The sequence below is a fragment of the Pleurodeles waltl genome, chromosome 3_1 (genome assembly GCF_031143425.1).
Source record: "Pleurodeles waltl isolate 20211129_DDA chromosome 3_1, aPleWal1.hap1.20221129, whole genome shotgun sequence".
Taxonomy (NCBI): domain Eukaryota; kingdom Metazoa; phylum Chordata; class Amphibia; order Caudata; family Salamandridae; genus Pleurodeles; species Pleurodeles waltl.
Window position 1 is genome coordinate 1683399025 of NC_090440.1, and position 17929 is coordinate 1683416953.

The 17929-nt window shown below is 40.1% G+C and overlaps 1 protein-coding gene across 1 annotated transcript in view; it reads left to right on the forward strand.

Moving 5' to 3' along the window:
• The window catches only part of ITGA4 (integrin subunit alpha 4), a 365777-nt gene that overhangs the window by 168033 nt on the left and 179815 nt on the right, over positions 1–17929 (forward strand). The window contains exon 7 of the mRNA XM_069225453.1: positions 10626–10711. Coding sequence (XP_069081554.1) covers positions 10626–10711 — 86 coding nt within the window. The remainder of the gene's footprint in view (positions 1–10625; positions 10712–17929) is intronic.

A 17929-nucleotide genomic window follows, 5' to 3' on the forward strand; every position in this document is an offset into this window, starting at 1 on the left:
TTTATACCACAGTCCTGGTCTCTTCACACGATTGGAGGTGAGGTTGTATTACAAGACGGTGGAAGTATATTGTGGACACTCCTGCAGGTAGAGGGAGGAGACCTAGACACTGAAGGGAAAGGAGTAGAGATAGGGCTCCTTTAGAAATTGGATTATGCCGTTTTCTATCAACGAGCTGCGGATTAGCCTTCCTGAATACTGCTGTTTGGTAAGTGGAAGAAGAGAGGGACTGCAGACTAGGTTGCAGGGGTGTCATGAATGCCACTCTCTAGCAGCTACAGCAGGTGTGTGGCTCTTCATGGGCCTCTTAGGTCTGCAAATTGGCAGATAAAAATCTAAACATGAATGCTATAAAAAAGATAAAAGATGGGTTGATAGAAAATGGGGAAGAAGGATGAATGGGTGAGTGAGTGAAAGAATGGGTGGCTAAGGATGGACAAATGGGAGTGAAAATATGGCTGAGTGAAAGGAGGGTGTGTAAAAGGATGGATGAATGAGTAGTTGAAAGGATGGGTGCAAGAATGTATGGTTGGGTGAAATGATGGTTGGGTGAAATGACGGCTGTATGGATGTCAAAGGATGGATAGATGGGTGAAAGAATGGATGTGTGGCTGAAAGAGTGAATGAGTGGGTGAGAGGATGAATAGGTGAAAAGATGGATGAAAGAATGGGAGGGTGTATGGATGGATGACAAGTGCATGAAAGGAAGGTTGGGTAAAAGGGTGTTTGGATGAGTGGGTGAATGGATGCCTGGATGGGGGTGTGAAAGGGTTGATTGATACATGGTTGGAATGACAGGAGATAAAAGGATGGATGGGTGGGTGAAAAGGTGGATGGTGGGTGATAGGATGGATGGATGAGTGGGTGAGAAGATGGGTGGATGAGTAGGTGAGAGGATGGGTATGTCAAAGGATGGATGGATGAGTGGGTGAAAGGTACGATGATAAGGTGGTAAAAGAATGGGTGGATAATTAGGTGAAAGGATGATGGGTAAAAGGATGGGTGGGTGAAAGGGTGCCTTGGGGGATAGGTGGAAGGATGAGTGAGTAGATGAAAAGATGGGTGTATAAGTGGGTAAGATAATGGGTTAATGGGTAGGTGAATGGATGGGTGGTGAATGAGTGGGTGAGGGGATAGTTGGATGGGTGGGTGAAATGATGCCAGAGTAAATGGAAATCTAAGAATATAGGTGGGTGGGTGTAAAGATGGCAGCATGAAAGGATGAATGATAAGTGGGTGAAAGGACTGGTGGGTGAAAGGGAAAATTGATAAGTGGGTGAAAGGATGGGTGGGTAAAAGACAGATGGATAAGTGGGTGAAAGGAAGCATGAATCTGTGGCTGAAAGGATGCATGGATAGGTAAGTAGGTGCAAAGATGGATGGATTAATTGGTCAGGGATAGTTAGATTTGTGGGTGAAAACATGACAGAGTAAATGGAAATGTGAGAGGATGGATTTGTAAACGGGAGGGGTAAGGGCTGGCAGAGTAAATGGCAATTTGTGAGGATGGATAGATAGGTAGATGAAAGGTGTCATAGCAAATGGAAATCTGAGAAGATGGAAAGATGAGTGAATGAAAAAATGGCAGAGTAAATTGAAATGTGAGGCGATGGATGAATTAACGGTTGGGTGAAAGAAGGGCTGAGTAAATGGAAATCTGAGCTGATGGATGAATGTCTGGATGGACAAAAAGATCAATTGATGGATGGAGTGCTTTATTTATGGATGGGAAAGTCAAGTGGTTGATCATAGTTGTACAGATGAATGCATGCATAGATGATGGATATGTGAACAGACGGATGGATGGGCCAGTGGCTAGAATGGTTAAAGGTTGAATGATGGATGAAAAAATGAATGGCTGACAGATTGCAAAGGTGAAATGGTGGTTATAAGTGGTTGGATGGAAGATTGAGTGGATGGATGGTTGGACGGAAGAGACAAGGGAGTTCCTTTAATGAGGGTCGGCTCACTTGCTTGGTACCATCAGAGATTTTTAGTTTAAAATGAGAGCTATTTTAATTTTCTGGCTCCTCCCTTGATATATTGTACAGAGGTGAGGAAATCATTAGGCATGGACGTTATTTAGGGGTCACAGCTGCCTACAGTGTCTCTATCCTGATTCCTTGCAGGAATCGCAAACATTGTGCCTGATTGCCAAGCCCCAAGCCAGTGTGATCAGCATATGCCGTGGCTACCCAGAGTGATCAGCATGTCTGTTGCTGCAACTGCCCAGAGTGATCAACCTGTGTGTGGCCGCTGCCGGTGGCTCATGTAGGGCTACATTTGTTGATGCCATAAACAGCCAGAAGAAGTTTCACCCGAGGCTGTCGCTGAAGGCACAACTGCTACAACACTCACCCCAGACCCAATTAGGACCGCAACAACCCAGGACTGCCTTCTCCACTTCTGCGAACAAAGTGGTAATCATGGTTGACAGTGTAAGCTACCATGAAACATCTTAGGACAGAGGGTGCAAGCACTCTGCATAGCTGGGTAGCTGCACCGATGCTGAAGGAGCTAATCCTCTACACGTGGTAGGTCTGAGAACTAAAAACTGAGTGCACAGATTTCAAGAGTGATATTAAAGCATCTGGGCCATAATGATGCTAGAGCCTTATCTCCCTAAAGGTGCAGGCCATATAGACCTAGCAGAGCCTAGATAAAAAAGAAGGTCCAGGAGATTGCAGATGCAGGCTCAGTACTGCCTGATAGCAATAATGACACTAAAGACCTAAAGACCTGAAGTGGAGTTTGATGGACAGTACTTTGTCCATACCGCCACCATCCTGATGGACTGCCGGCCCTCAGATTTCGAGATGATCGCCGGCCCAGCAGTCATAGCTGTCCCTTGAAGGGAACTGCTGCCACTGAGGTTCAATTCGAGGTACAAAAAGTTTGGGGACAACCACTAATGGGTTTGATATCCATCCACTGAACTTTAAACGTGTTTTTTCCAAAAACAAAACTTCCAAAGTGAAAAATGGGAGTTTGTCTTTGTAAAATAAAAAAAACTAATAACCCCTCACTGTGGGAGTTTTCTCCCACGGTATGAAAGTCCTTTTTTGTTCAGCACCAAGTTTTTGGTAACTCATTCCATCCCAAATAGGGCGGAAGGTGTAATGCCCTTTATCTGATGACAGAAACCTTACAGTCTGCTAGTGACTAACTGAGGCTGGCGGACGGAGAGTTTATCAGACAGGGTTCTCCTTCATGTTTGCAAGAGTCTCTCCTGCCCATCAAACTCTAAATTGCACCTTTTTAGTATAATGCTTAGTATTCTGTTGTGTGCATTAAAATACTTATCTTTCTTGAAAAAATAAGCACTGGATTGGTCATATATTTATTGAGTTGTGTGATTGCTTAGCTATGAGCTTGAGAAGCCTGCGACTGTTTGACATACCTGTCGCTGAGAGTCAAGTGCTCAATAGGTCGTACCTGACCCAGTTTGCAGAGCCATAATAAGACAGACCCTCGGTTGTCAGAGGCAAATTACCTCACGAGCCATCATCACAGTTGAGGTGCAGTATCCCCTGCTTGCACCTGGCCCACCGGACGGGGTCTGGCAGCTCACGTTCAGAGCTGATGAGACTAAGATGAGTTTGAAAACTCTCACGCGCGCCTTTCCGTTACAGGCAACTGCAAATAGCTTATCTCAGCTGCAAAAAACATGGCACACCCAAACTGCCTCTAACCACATTAATCGTGTTAAAACACGCAGTTGTTGGTCAAAGACAGTACGTATAAAAGACCAAGAGACATTCCATATCTCTGTACGTACACACCATGGAACGTTGTGTTATGTTCACTGCTGTGGCTCACACCTGCGAGTGCAACACACACAGAAGGCATCCCGTGGCCTGGGCCCTTGTAAACAAGTGACTCGGCACACAGGAACGGAATACCACGCTTCGTGCCCGCTCCGTGGTACAGCAGTGCGCCTCCCCTCCCGTTACCGAGCACACAGTGCACATTGTTTTGTCTCCAGTAAAATATTGCACATTCCTTACGGTGTCAATTATACAAAACTAATATAATGAATAAATAAGGAGTTCATGCTTCTATTACTCAGTGAAAAAGGACTCATTTTTCTCTATTGCAAAACCAAAAATAGTGCACATTCCTCTCCAGTGCTCAGTCCTTAAGGGAGTGCACGTTTCTTTAAATGACATTTCCAAAATGGTACACGCTCTGTCCCACTACTAATTTCGAGTGTGCATTCCTTAGATTCTCTGTGATAATGCCAAAATAGTCCATACTCATTTTAGTTACTGAATAAGAATGTACATCCCTTTTTTTTCACAGGGACAAACAGTGCACATTTTTTCCTTTTCTGGGGTAAAGCAGCACATTCTCATTACTGTTAACCATTAAAATCAGAGCACTTTCATTCCCTTTACAGATCAGAAGAGGATAGGTTTCATTTCATTACAGAACACACCAGTGGTGTAAGTTTCTTTTCATTACTGAATTAAATGTTGTAGTTTTATTCCCACCACTATCTTAACTAGTTATGTTAAGTGCATTTGTAAAGCGAACTATCATCCGCGCAGGTATCCTGACACTGAGTAGGGGTGTGTGCCTAGCCTACCTATGGTAGCCAGGTCTTCACTTTCCTATGAAATTCAAGAAGAGAGGCGTAGGCTGTGATGTGGAGCGGAGGTTGTTCCATGCTTTAGCAGCGACGTAAGAGAACGCACATCTTCCTGATCTCGATCAGTGTTTGCCTGGGATGTTGGTATGTAGGGGTCATGCGGATCAGAGGTGTCTGGCTGGTTGGTGGAAGGGGATGCAACTGTTCAGGTAGATGGGCTTGAGTTGTGGATTTCCTTGAATGTGCTTGTGAAGAGTTTGAATTGAGCACATTTGCGTATTGGAAACCAGTGCAGTTCCCTGAGATATGGTGTAATGTAAGTTCTGTGTGGGAGGTTGAGTATGAGTCTAACTGCCGAGTTATGGATGGTCTCTAGTCGTCTAGTGAACTTTTTGGTGATCCTGGCATAGTGGATGTTCCAGTAGCCCAACTTCCTGGTGACTAGAGCATGGATGACAGGTTTTCTTGTGTTGCTTGGGAGCCATTTGAAGATCTTCCTCAACACCTTGAGGTTTTGGAAGAAGGATGCAGTGATGGCATTGACTTGTGCAGTCATGTCCCGTTTGCTGTTAATGATTAGGCTGAGGTTTCTGGCGTGGGTTCTGGGTGTGAGTGTGGGTCTAAATTCGGCCTGACACCAGTTGGAGTCCCTTGGTGAAAAACCCAATTCTATCAATTTCTGGTTCAAAATAGTGTACATTGCTTTCTATTACTTGAGTAAATTTGTCACACGACTTTCTAAACCTGAAAAGTAGACATTTGTTTCTTTGAAAAACGTTTCCCTTCCTCTTTGCCCCCTCACACACCCACAAACCCCTGATTGGGTCCGGCTGCCAAAATGTGCCCTGTTACCTGTATCTGATCTTTGCATTTGTACAGCGTTCAATATGATTTGCATGCAAAGCTTGCTCTCCAATTAAGAATCAGTGACAATGTCATTCACATATTTTGAGAACAGAAAATACTGCTAAGGACTGATGAAAATCTATGTTTCACAAACTGGGAGTGCAAGTGCATACTACAGACCAAACATTACGTCGCTGCGCAGATAAAACAAACAGCTTACTTGTAGGCTTACAGAATGTGTTGCCATTCTCTTGTCAGACTTAAAATGTGTGAACATAGAGTGGCATTTGCTTACATGTAGTATCAACAAAGGATGGTAATTTTCAGCACTTAACTGGGCTCTCTAAACCTGGTTATTATTAGCATGATGAGTTTTGATTTGGGTCAGTGGGTTTGATTAGTACCTATTTTAGCTTATTTTTTAAGGCCAGCTCTGACCCATAGTAAATCTAACTTATTGCTTATGTACTTTAGGTAATGGACTTTTTACTCATTTGATAATTACTTTGTGAGCTGTGATATCTTTATTCTGAATTTGTCATACACGGTGGACCGCTCTGGCCTATTGCAACTTGTACCTCTGGTAGTAGGGCGAATTATACCGCATAAGCAGCAACGTTAAGTTCAGCAGTTCATTATACTTATCCACAGCTGTATGTATTGACAGGAGGTGTGATACGGAAATCACTACTGCCCAGTTTTTTCTTTCTATTGTAATGATTTACTGCGACAGGCCAACCAAAGCAGCACACAGCCATGTGCAGCGGGGTTTGGGTACAGGGCCTGGCCAGAGGCCACACCCTTTGCTCAATACGACACCACGCCAACACACTGGTGCACATGCCATGAAGGAAGCCATTGAGCACCAATTTACACTGATTTATGGGATGAGCTTGATCCATCTGATGGAGTGCATGGTGTTCACGGGGCCCTATCTTGGGTTTACTCACAGCACTGTAGGCCTCCTGCCATGTGCAGGAGGGGTTGCTTCCTTCGTTCTGGATGCCAAGCAAAGCCAAACTCTTATTTTAATGTTTCACTTTGCTTGTACTGTTTTTTTTTTTTTTTTTTTACTTTCCTGAAACTCCCTAGTCAGAAGCGAGTCAGGCTCAAAATGCTGGTTGAATTAAGTACATAAACTGGCCGCTGGTAAAAATTCGAGTCTGCATCAGCTGGCATGCTGTAAATAGCACTTTTTTCACTATATGTTTTAATTTTCTACGTATCCATCACCACTGCCCTGGGGTCTGCCACCTTTGGGGTTGACTGCCCATGGATGTGGAAAGTGTTTTATAATTTGAAAAATGTAATTGACCAAATTGACTCTTTAAAGGTCACCTGGCACTTTTATTTAACACAAATATCTTAAAAACGACTGAACGAATTTATACTAAAAAAAGCACACTTTATGAGAAAAGTTCTACCTTCATGCCACATTTGGTGCAATTCAGTTCAACACGTTTCGCACTATCATTTGGATAAAAATCCTGTGTACGCTAAAATGGTAAGTGACACGTTTTCACCCCCCTCAACATTACCTTCCCATGTATGGACCTTTATACAATTCTCTGTGTTGAAACATAGCTGACTGAGTTGATAGATTGCCAAGTTTCTTGTAAATCTGTCGGCAGGGACAAAAGTTATAAGCAAATCTAAAGTGCATTTTCAAAGGAAGGTGCGGCTGAAAGATTACCAATGTTACGGTGTGATAAATATATTCACGAACAAAAATGATTAAAAACTGGTATGCTCTGGATCAAGCCCATAAAACCACTGAAATGTGTAAGTTACAACGCATGGCGCCTACAATGCTGTTCTCCTGTTAACTGTTTTTTGTATCTGGGCTGGTGGCAAATTTGTGTTTTGTGCATAACTGAATCTGTGAGTTATTGCGTATTTCTTGTGTGTTCATAACCGTCTATGAATTTCAAACGTTTTACACAACTGAGTTAAACCTTAACTTAGTTTTATTTGTTTTTTTCAGTGAATTTCATAGGTTTTGCTCGTGATGCAACCAGATTCTAACCCTTGCTGTGTAACTCCTTCAGCTGTGCACAGCAGGGATTGGTTGCCCACCCAATGTTTTGCCATGGTCTTTGGCCATGAGCAAGAGGCATGAGCTTAGGGCCTGGGTTGCAGCATAACCTGGTCCTCGCCCCAGCACAGGCCCCCAGCACCCTGCAGTGGGCACAGGACACTACCCTGCAGTCAGGGTGTACACCGTACCTCCTGCCAGTGGCGTAAAAAAACTTGAGGGGGCCCCCTGCAAAGTACCTGAACCAAGGCAGAGACCTGCCGTCCATTCACAGTGTAATGTGTTGAGGGGGGCCCTTGGAGCTCGGAGGCCATTCCCCCCACACCGCAGGGGCTACGGGGGTCTTTGTTACGCCACTGCCTCCTTCTATTCAAGCTTGACACTCATTATAGAGTTTGGCTTTGGTTGTGATTTTCTTTTATATTGCCTGAACGACAGATTCTCTACTGTCGAAGAGAGCGCAACGGAGGTTCTGATGGAGAAATCAAAAGGTGAAATAACCTGAGAAATTACACCTTACCAAGGGGCTCCATAGAAGGTGGGGGTCCTGGGCAATTGCCAACTTTTCATATGCCTCAAAACAGCTCTGCTTAAAGTTCTCTGTCATGCGCCCTCATAATATTGTCTTTTGGGGCAAAAAGTTTAGAAGAAGTGTACAGTCATGCTATCCATAACTCTTCTGCAGTGGCACGTGAAACTACAGGTGTTGGTGTTGCTGCAGCACTCCCATAAAACTTGAAAGAGTTTAGATGAAAAATAAACAATAAAGGGGCCCTTCAACTGTTTATCTTCTGGCAGCATTTTTTTTTTTTTTTTTTTTTTAAACCACTTTCAAATATCCCTTATGCATTTAGTAAGGTGATGGCATTGGCCAGCACCTTCACTCTGAAACTTGTTCTTGCGCCACTGCTCCATAGGGGTAAATCACTTTTCTTCCAATGTTTGAGATTGTTATTTTTTCCAAATAGGATGTTAAACGTCATTAGTTGTCACATTCTAAGTATGTTTTAATTGGATTTTCCTGGAAAGTGCAGGGTTTTCATCTTTCAAGTTAAAAATGTTCTTCTGTCCACTGGACGAGCAGGCCCAACCCCTTGCAACACAAACCATTTTACTACCAGTTTACAGTATCACAGTATGTGGATCTGACACTATGACAAGATTGGTATTCATATGTAAAAGTTGTTAATAATTCCACATATGGTTCACTAATGCAAAAGCCTTCTCAATGAGATCAAGTACTCCAAGAAAAAGCTGTGAGCTCAGCATTACTGATAGTGGTTCCTGTATAGAAAATATGTACATGTGCTTACACAATTTTGCACATATGAGGCTACTTGTGATGCTCAGAACTCTGATACAATGAGAATGCTGTCATAATTTGTCACCTCACTACGTGTATCTAAAACTGATTTGTGGATCCTCTAACAGGACAAGCAGATTTCTGAAGCAACCTATCCCTTGATATTTTATAATATTTCACACCTCTGAAAGAAAGACTTGTGCTTGAGTGTATAAAATGAACACAGATCAATCATGTCTTCTATCAGTCCTTTTTTTGCTAAACTTAGTTTTAAGAACATGCTCAGTATTTATTAAATCTGAATATGGAGATGGTCAATGAAAATAATACCTAAGAATCCTACAAGTATGAGAGACTGGTCACTAAAAAATACCTAGCTATGAGGATTCCCCTAAAAAATGAGTAGATCCCATCCAAAGGAATTCAATTTCAATTTTTGAATCCTTTAAAAAGTGCCTGAGATGTTTGAGTCTCATGTGAATGTGGCTAAGGATCGAATAATTCATTATCTGTTAGACATAGACATTAAATGTTGATGCCAAAAATGATCTACTCCTTCCATGGAAGGGAGGACACCATAGTATGAATACATCACTCCATTCAATATGCATCACGTCTTGCTCTGTTCCTTACCTTCTCCTAGACCCCTCAGCCCGAGCACCTCCCCTCACCTCCACTCACAGAGAACTCTTCCTACCACAGCACACATAGTCCCATAAATGTTGTTTCTCACATGATGGTTATGTTTACTGTTTGAAAAAGATGATCAGAAGCTTGATCCACGAGACGGCCTTTGAATGAACACTGGTTACATATTGTCTAGTTACACACAGCTCGGTGCCGCTTGCGATGACAATAGATTGTTCATTGAAGTGCTCTTTTGTTTCTGATAAACCAATAAATAAACATTTACAAAAACTGTTAGACATAGACAAGTATTTATTTCTATATTTATGTGACTGTGAATAACACTAATGCTGTAGTGTGTATGTTTCATTTCCAAAACAAGTTTATCTAATTTCTATGTCAATGATTCTTACAAGATGAACCTTAAAGGAGAGATCTCTCAGTCAAAATTATACATTGATTTCATAGTCATTCTCATCACTTCCCAATTTATATGTGATATGCTGTTTTATTAAAACAATTTAAATTAGCATTTTTGTTAATCTTGCAATAGTTTCCTTATCGTCTAAAGTATACTTTGGGGCAAAGGAGAAAATCTGCATGATATTAAATAGGGTCATGTCTGAAATGAGAAGTTAAGTAATCCACTTTGCATGTAGAAAGATTGAGTCACATAAGTGTGAGTTTGTGGACAGGATAGATGGAATGTGTTAATGATGCTGCAAAAAATATATTTGTAACTGATTATTTTGAGCAAAATATGAGGTAAGTGGCATACATAGCTGACTAAATGTGGAATTAAAGTTTGGAACAAAATAGAAATTAAGAATTGTGACCCAGTCAGTTGATATTTTGCTGATAAACGAATGCAGATGGTGAAGTATAATTTGAAATGGTTTGAATTGTGTAGTTCAGACCATATTATGCCCTACAACTTCCTTCCAATCTGAAGTCTGAAATATGTTTTCGAGCATGATGTATTGAAAAGAAAAACGTTTGAGCTCAAATAGTCTATAGCTCGATGTGATACACTGCTAAAATGTCAATGGGACACTTTTAATAAGGCTAATAAAAAACATAGATAATATTTTTAGTTCTTATAAATTTAAATCAAAAATGACAATCAATTAGAATTCAGATATGTTTTAGTGCATCAAGTAAATGTCTTATATAAAAAAGGTATTTCCTGAAAATATAATGTACATTTATTTTTACAATTAAAGGTTATGCTGTTGGAGCAGGCCATTTTCGGAATTCCATTGACTATGAAGTGATTGGGGGAGCCCCACAATATGAACAGATTGGTATGGTAAGTTTTAAAGATATAAATGAATCACTTTGTGATTATACAAGTGTTATCATATGTGATTACCATACGTAAAGACAAAATGAATTATGTTTCTTTGCTCTGTATGGATGTTTCAATATCTGTTATCATAAACAGCTATCATCATCAAGCCTACAGAGGTTTCGAAGCACGTGACCTTTTAATCCTCTTTGAGAAAGCAAGGTGAGTGACATGAATATGATTAAAATGATAGGAGAGCTTATGCAGGATCCAGGGTGCATTCTCAACTGTTAGGTGAGAAGAAATTCTAAAGAGAAAACGTTCTATTGGCTGGGTCACATCATGTGTTCAAAGCTGTCCAAAAATGCATGAAATAATACAAGCTTGTGATGCAACTATTATAATTAAGGGTAGATTAGAAACCGAGTGTGCTCATTGATATGTCATGGGAAAATGTAGATAAACTTTATACTAGCTTCCCCTATTTAGCACCTAAAACTATAATGTGGAGCTTGGCCTAACCTGAACGAGTGTACCAGGGCAGAGGTGACATGAAACTGCCTTACAACAATGCCTTAAGGGTAAGAGCAATTGAAAAGTTAATTTCAAGTCGTAAAGAATCCCACATTTACAGTACTTACCAACTCTGGCTTTCATGAACACCTTATTCATCCCTTGTGAGGTAGACATTGGCTGCTAGTGCAGGCCTGGGTGAAATAGAAAGTGCTACATCTGATACATAAGGCAATTTGTCATTATGCACCAGGATATTTAAAGAATCTCATCTTGTATCAGCTGAGTAGGAAGTTATCTTCTAATGGAAAACAACTGTCGGTCCTGACTTAGATATGATTTATCTGGTCTGGATGGTGATTCTTCCTCTCCTAAGCAACCTCAGAGGCAGTCTACCAGATCCAATATCAGTAAGCAAGCAGCTCCTCCCTTTCAGGAAGACTTTTTAGCCACAATTCTATTATTTCTTTCTTGGTTTCTTTATGGGCTCGAGCGCTTTTTAAAAGTAGTGAAGATAATAGAATTAAAAACATAGGGCCTGATTTAGAGTTTGGCAGATGGGTTACTCCTTCACAAACGTGACGGATATCCTGTCTGCCATATCACAATCTCCAAAAGCTATAATGAATTCTTAATATGGTGGATGGGGCCTCCATCACCGAACTCTGAATTAGGCCCATAGTCTACATATGTTATGTTATGTCTGTTTGAATAGCACACTAATCACCAGTGAGGGTATTCAGATGCTTGAATAGGTGAGTGTCCTCTCAGAGTAATTGGAGTAGCCAAGTTATTAGCTTCTTGTGGAAATCAAGAAGTGAGGAGGAGGCTCTGATATATTGTGAGAAGCCATTCCAAGTTTGTGATGCTATGTATGAGAACCAACACATAAAGATGAAAAGCCTGGAATGCATTTTTGGAACATATGTTCTGCTGTGGCATATCTGACATTGCTTTATATGATATTGACAGCATTGTTTTATAGTGTGTTGTTATTTACGGTATTGTTTTATTGTGTATTGGTATTTTGTATTTGCATTGTGTAGTTCTTGTGTGTAGTTTGCTATTATTAAGAATGCACCATAAAAATGTTCATTGCTACTCATTCAGTTTGTCATCCAGTTTGAAGTTAAATGCATGGTTTTAGACACGTTCTGTTCAAATAACTATATAACCCACTCAGGCCCCATCTCAAAATAAACCCTTAGAGGTTTATTGAATAAAAGTTTCATGCTCTGAACTGTTATTTTCCCCATTAATCAAAAGCCTAAGCTAAACTCTAAGCCCAAGTGCCACACATGAGAACTTGGGATGATAGAGGATGGACAATCTCTCTATTCCAATGTTTTTTTGCACTCACACAAGCCCTACACCGGTCACATGTACACTAACGCATTTAATGCCCATAATGATTTAATCTGAACTGGGCTGCATACTGGTGGCTGATTATGTGCTAGTATGGACAACTTTGAACTTGGAGTGTTGAGGGATTCCAGATACAAAGCAAGACTTTAGTCGGGTGCTTAAGGGTGGGTCTCTAAATTCACAGATCTCAGAGATAATCAAGCTGTTCCTCCTAGCAATACTCCCTAGTGCTACATATGGGAGGTTTTTAGAGCAGCGGCAAGGGGGATGCCGATCTTATCCAAGTTGTCTAATTATAAAGCACTTAGACAAAAAACTGAGGAGCTGAAAAAAGAGATGAAAAGGGTCAAAACATATTACTTGGCTCTAAAGAAAAGGGAGAATGACTTGCTACACTGCAGTATAATGTGCAAAAAACACTTAGGCCCTTGTTATGAGTGGCTTAATAATTCCAGTAGGGTCTGGAACAGGAATCACTGGGTCCATCAAATTAGAAGGTACTGTGTTTCACAAGGTTATTTCTGCTTCCTGAAGCAGACAAAGTCTAAGTGGGAAACACTCGGGAAAACCATGGAGAAATCAGCATGGAAGCACAAGTTCCTCCATGTTATTCTCCAAAATCTTGTTATGCCCATTATTTCCCCGTCTCCAGAATTATCAGGTCCGCCAATAATAGTAATTCAAAGCAGGGCAATCCTGAGGACTATAATGAGCTTCAGGTTAAGGGCCTTGGTAAAGATATACGTAATTAATGAAAGGGTTTGATATGACATGGGCCAAAACAAAATAGGTATATTTCTAGCTGGGTACCTGAGGGTGAATTACAACTGGTCCATTATGTTGCTTTTAAGTAAATGCATGGTACAGCTCTCAATAGACAATATTACAAAATGGCACCAGAATGTAATATAAGAACAAGATGCACTTATGTACTAAACAACCAGCTATGTTGATGCAGTTATTTTTAGCTACACTTTTACATCATTTTGGACATAATTGTTGATGATGTTGTAGATGGTAAAAAAGTGGTACATATATTGATATTTCATACTTTTAGAGTAAGAATAGTTATAGTGGCTTTTCGGATATTGGAAGGCCACTGGTGTAGTGGTACCATTGAGCTGTATTTCAGAAAGTAACTTCATCAGTTCGCCATGACAGTGCGATGAAGGTGGTCAAAAAACATCAAGAAACCAAATACAAGACTCAGCATTGCCTGGTGTTGCTTTTAAGCTACTCTAACCCAATACCACACCAGGCATATCATCAGCCTCAAAGTGCAATGATCACAATTACCATACAGGCAGAGCATAGTTACTTTGTTGCCCTAAAGAATGGAAGGTGGCACTGAATTATGAAATCAGTGCTGTCAGAAGTTGGCCAAAGATGTTAAACAAAAATGGGGAAAAAGAGATCACATGCAGAGCACCACAGGTTCTGCAACACGAAAATGCGAAAAATAGTACCCTCACCATGAATCATGTCTGTATGCACCCCCTCTTCAAGCCACTAAATGATGGTTTTAACTGATAAAATTGTTGTGTTTTGCCTTACTTTGCTGCAGTTCATTTTAGCAGCAAGTTTGTTCATTGTCAGCCCCTTAAAACATGTCTGGGACACTGCAGCCTTATTTCACATCTTCTTCTCCCCCCCCCCTCTCTTGGCTTTTTCAAATTTAGTATGCAAAGCTGCAAATACCCAGCTATATTTATAGATTCCCTAGGCGTGCTCTCAATGAGGTGGAGAAGACGGTTTGAACCCTCTTCTAATTATTTAATTGCCAATTAATGGAAACCGTTTGATAAAGAAAGGGGAAAGATGATTTATTGAATTTACTAGCTAGCAAACAAAGAATTTCTGAACATTTACCAGTTTAGTTAACTCCCCCCAGAGGCAGTTCTGCAGGAGATTCCAATGAGTTTGTTAAAGCTCTTGATTGCTTAAGAGATCATTTTGGTGAGTGTAGGCACCAGGTTATAGATAGACACACACACAATACTCGTGATCAGTTACCTAATTAACTCACTGAATTTGTGCTACTTCATTAAGAATTTTGGCATCACAGTCTGAATTTGATGGCACGTATCTTTGTATAGAGATCAGATTGCTGTTTATTGCTGTAACTAGAGAATTAAGCAGAAATAACTAAGGCATAGAAATCCCACTTCTAAGGAAATAATTGACACTGTAAAAACCATAACAACCTATTTGTAGTTTGTCAGATAGTTATCAGAGAGTAAGCAGTTCACTTTCAAGGGGTGTGCCATCAAAGGGAAGCATACAACCGAAAAACAAGATGATAGAAACAAAGAGAAGTAAAATGTACTGCCCAGTAGGAGCACAAGTTCATTCTACCAATAAAAAGAACTGCACATACCAAGGAATATCTCAAGTGTGAACAATGTGGGCATATTGCAAACATATGTAAAACTGCCAAAAGAATCAAAATATTTGAAGAAGATTACTGTGAAGATCCTGTCACCATGAATAATATGGTACTCTGTGTATGGATCTAATAAATATCCTCTGACTCAAAGGACAGAACACACAGTGTGCTTTATGAGCCCTGCACTCCATCATTTTTTAAAATCCTTATTGAAAAGGTTCTTACACAAGATGTAGCTGATTTAGGATCACCAGATACAGTTCTTTATGATTAAATGTTTTGGAAAAACTGGCAAGAAAAGGTACTGGAAGAACCATATATTGTAACTTTCTCCTACTGTTGGTATATCATTAACGTAGGGGGGATATTTTAGTCCAATAATTGAGCTCAAAGATTGTAAAACGTTAGGAAAAGGAAATAAGCCACATAACGGTTATCACCTTTTTTGGTTTGTGGCAAGATAATTTAGGAATGACTATTAAACCAGGTATTTCAAACTCTACTTCATGTGTTTCAGGTCAAGATAGCATATTTCGAATTCTCAATCAATTTGAAGATGTGGTGATACATTGGGAAAAGTGAAGGGTTTTCATGTGAAATACAATTGAAAGAGGAAACAATTCCAGTAAAGCCTAATCTATGAAACGTACTTAAGAGTGTAAGATAGGAATTCTCAGCTGAGAAACATGTGCAAAGATGGCATAATACACCGGTATCCAACATTTTATGTGATAAAAGCTATGGTAAATAAAAAGAATACTGAACTTCTTATATCATTTGTGTGGTGACAGTGACCACGTTATAAATGATTACATAGTTGGCCAGCCCAAGAAAGATTACCAGCGGAGAACATATAACTGCATTCAGCAGGGTTGCCAGCAGTAATGTGAATAAATGCTTAATGAATTTGGAATGGCTATCTATGGTTAATACATGCAGTGTCCCTGGCACCAAAGTAATAATATTAGTATGAAGTCTCCCCAATAACCCATGATTGAACAATCAATGTCACCTTTTTAATTTTAGGATGCATACATTAAATCAGCCATGCAAAAACATTTAACCTTTTGAATGCGGGCGTCGGCCACTGGTACCTAGGGTTCTTGATGAACCTACAAGCCCTTTATATCCCCGCAACCAGAAGAGTCCAGCAGACATAACGGTATATTGCTTTCAAAAATCTGACATCGCAGGAAAAAGTTACAGAGTAAAACATAAAGAAAAATGGCTGTTGTTTTCAGCTCAATTTCATTATTGTTTTATTTCAGTTGTTATTTTCTGTAGGAAAACCTTGTAGAATCTACACAAATGACCCCTTGCTGAATTCAGAATTTTGTCTAGGTTTCAGAAATGTTTAGCTTTCCAGGATCCAGCATTGGTTGCACACCCATTCCTGTCACTAACTGGAAGGAGGCTGAAAGCACCAAAAATAGTAAAAATAGGGTATGTCTCAGTAAAATGCCAAATTTGTGTTGAAAAATGTGGTTTTCTGATTCAAGTCTGCCCGTTCCTGAAAGGTGGGAAGATGGTGATTTCAGCACCAGAAACCTTTTGTTGATGGCATTTTCATGGAAAAAAACACAAGCCTTCTTCGGCAGCCCTTTTTTCCCATTTTTTTGGAAAAAAAACGAAATTTTCACTGAATTTTGGCTAATTTCTTTAGAATCCCTAGGATGTTGGAAAAAAAGGACGCAAATTTGGCGTGGATAGCTTATGTGGACAAAAAGTTATGAAGGCCTAAGTGCGAACTACCCCAAATAGCCAAAAAAGGGCTCAGCACTGGGGGGGAAACGGCCCAGTAGCTAAGGGGTTAATTAAGTAGGCAGGAACGCACACTGGAGAGCTACTTACAAGTAGCTGGAGCTCTATCAGTAGCTCATGAGCTACTGGGAGAAGCGTAGCATAATAGTACCTTTGGAATTCTTGGAGCGGGCCTTTCCAATAGATCTGGAGCATACGAAAATATTATTATTGTTATTGTTATTATTGTTATTGTTATTATTGTTATTATTATTATTATTATTATCATTCATATTATTTGAGTTCAAAGTTAACTTCCATTAGAATTCTTGTAAAGAAGAATGTCAAATTTCAGTGGCCACAACAAATGACAGATGATTTTTTGTATTATGGAAAGAGACAATTACTAATGGCCTGCTTTAAAATCTTTCAATGAGGGTGCTGAATTCAGTGCCACATTAAACGCTAGTGCCACTGGTCTGAATGCAGTACTCACTCGGAAATTTAGGGGAAAATGCCACTATGCTAACAAGATATTAATTATATCAGAGAATTTATAAAAATATAGATGAATGTGATGGTTACTAGATTTGTAAAGTAATGTGCAGAGTGCAGCAAATCATGTTTCCTTTACCAATGGTTCTTAAGAACAACTACGTATAGACTTTGTTTCCACAGTGATGTTGTGCTTATGTCTCTTCAGAGAAGCTTTCCTGCCTCATTTACCACTTATAATGGTGTCCAGTTCAGGTTATTCAAAATTAAGCCGTGTTCGGATATATTTGGCATGGTGCATAAACTAACACCTCTGTATGCTCAGTGAGGCAAAGGATTGGCAGAATGAGTCAAAAGGAACTTAAGCAATGGAATATAGATAGCGTGGACTGTAGGAAAAGATGTGGGCATACCAAAAGGCACCTAATTCCAAAACAGGGGTTGCCCCTTTTTGAAATGCTTAAGAAGTGCACTCTCCATCTCAGATATTAACACATTTTGGATTGTTAAATTGGCAAATGACAATGTCGAAAATGAAATGCATTGGAGTGGGTAAGAGTAGAACTACAAGAGGTCAAAAAATGATATATTTGTAAGAAGAATCTAATTTTGTAATTGGCAACGAAAACTGGTGGAGTCTTAATAAAATAGTCAAATGTAACAAGGAAGTATCCTTTGAGGAGGAGGAGAAGTGTCCTGATATGTGGCTGGATATAAATCTGGCTATCCTTGAAAATAAT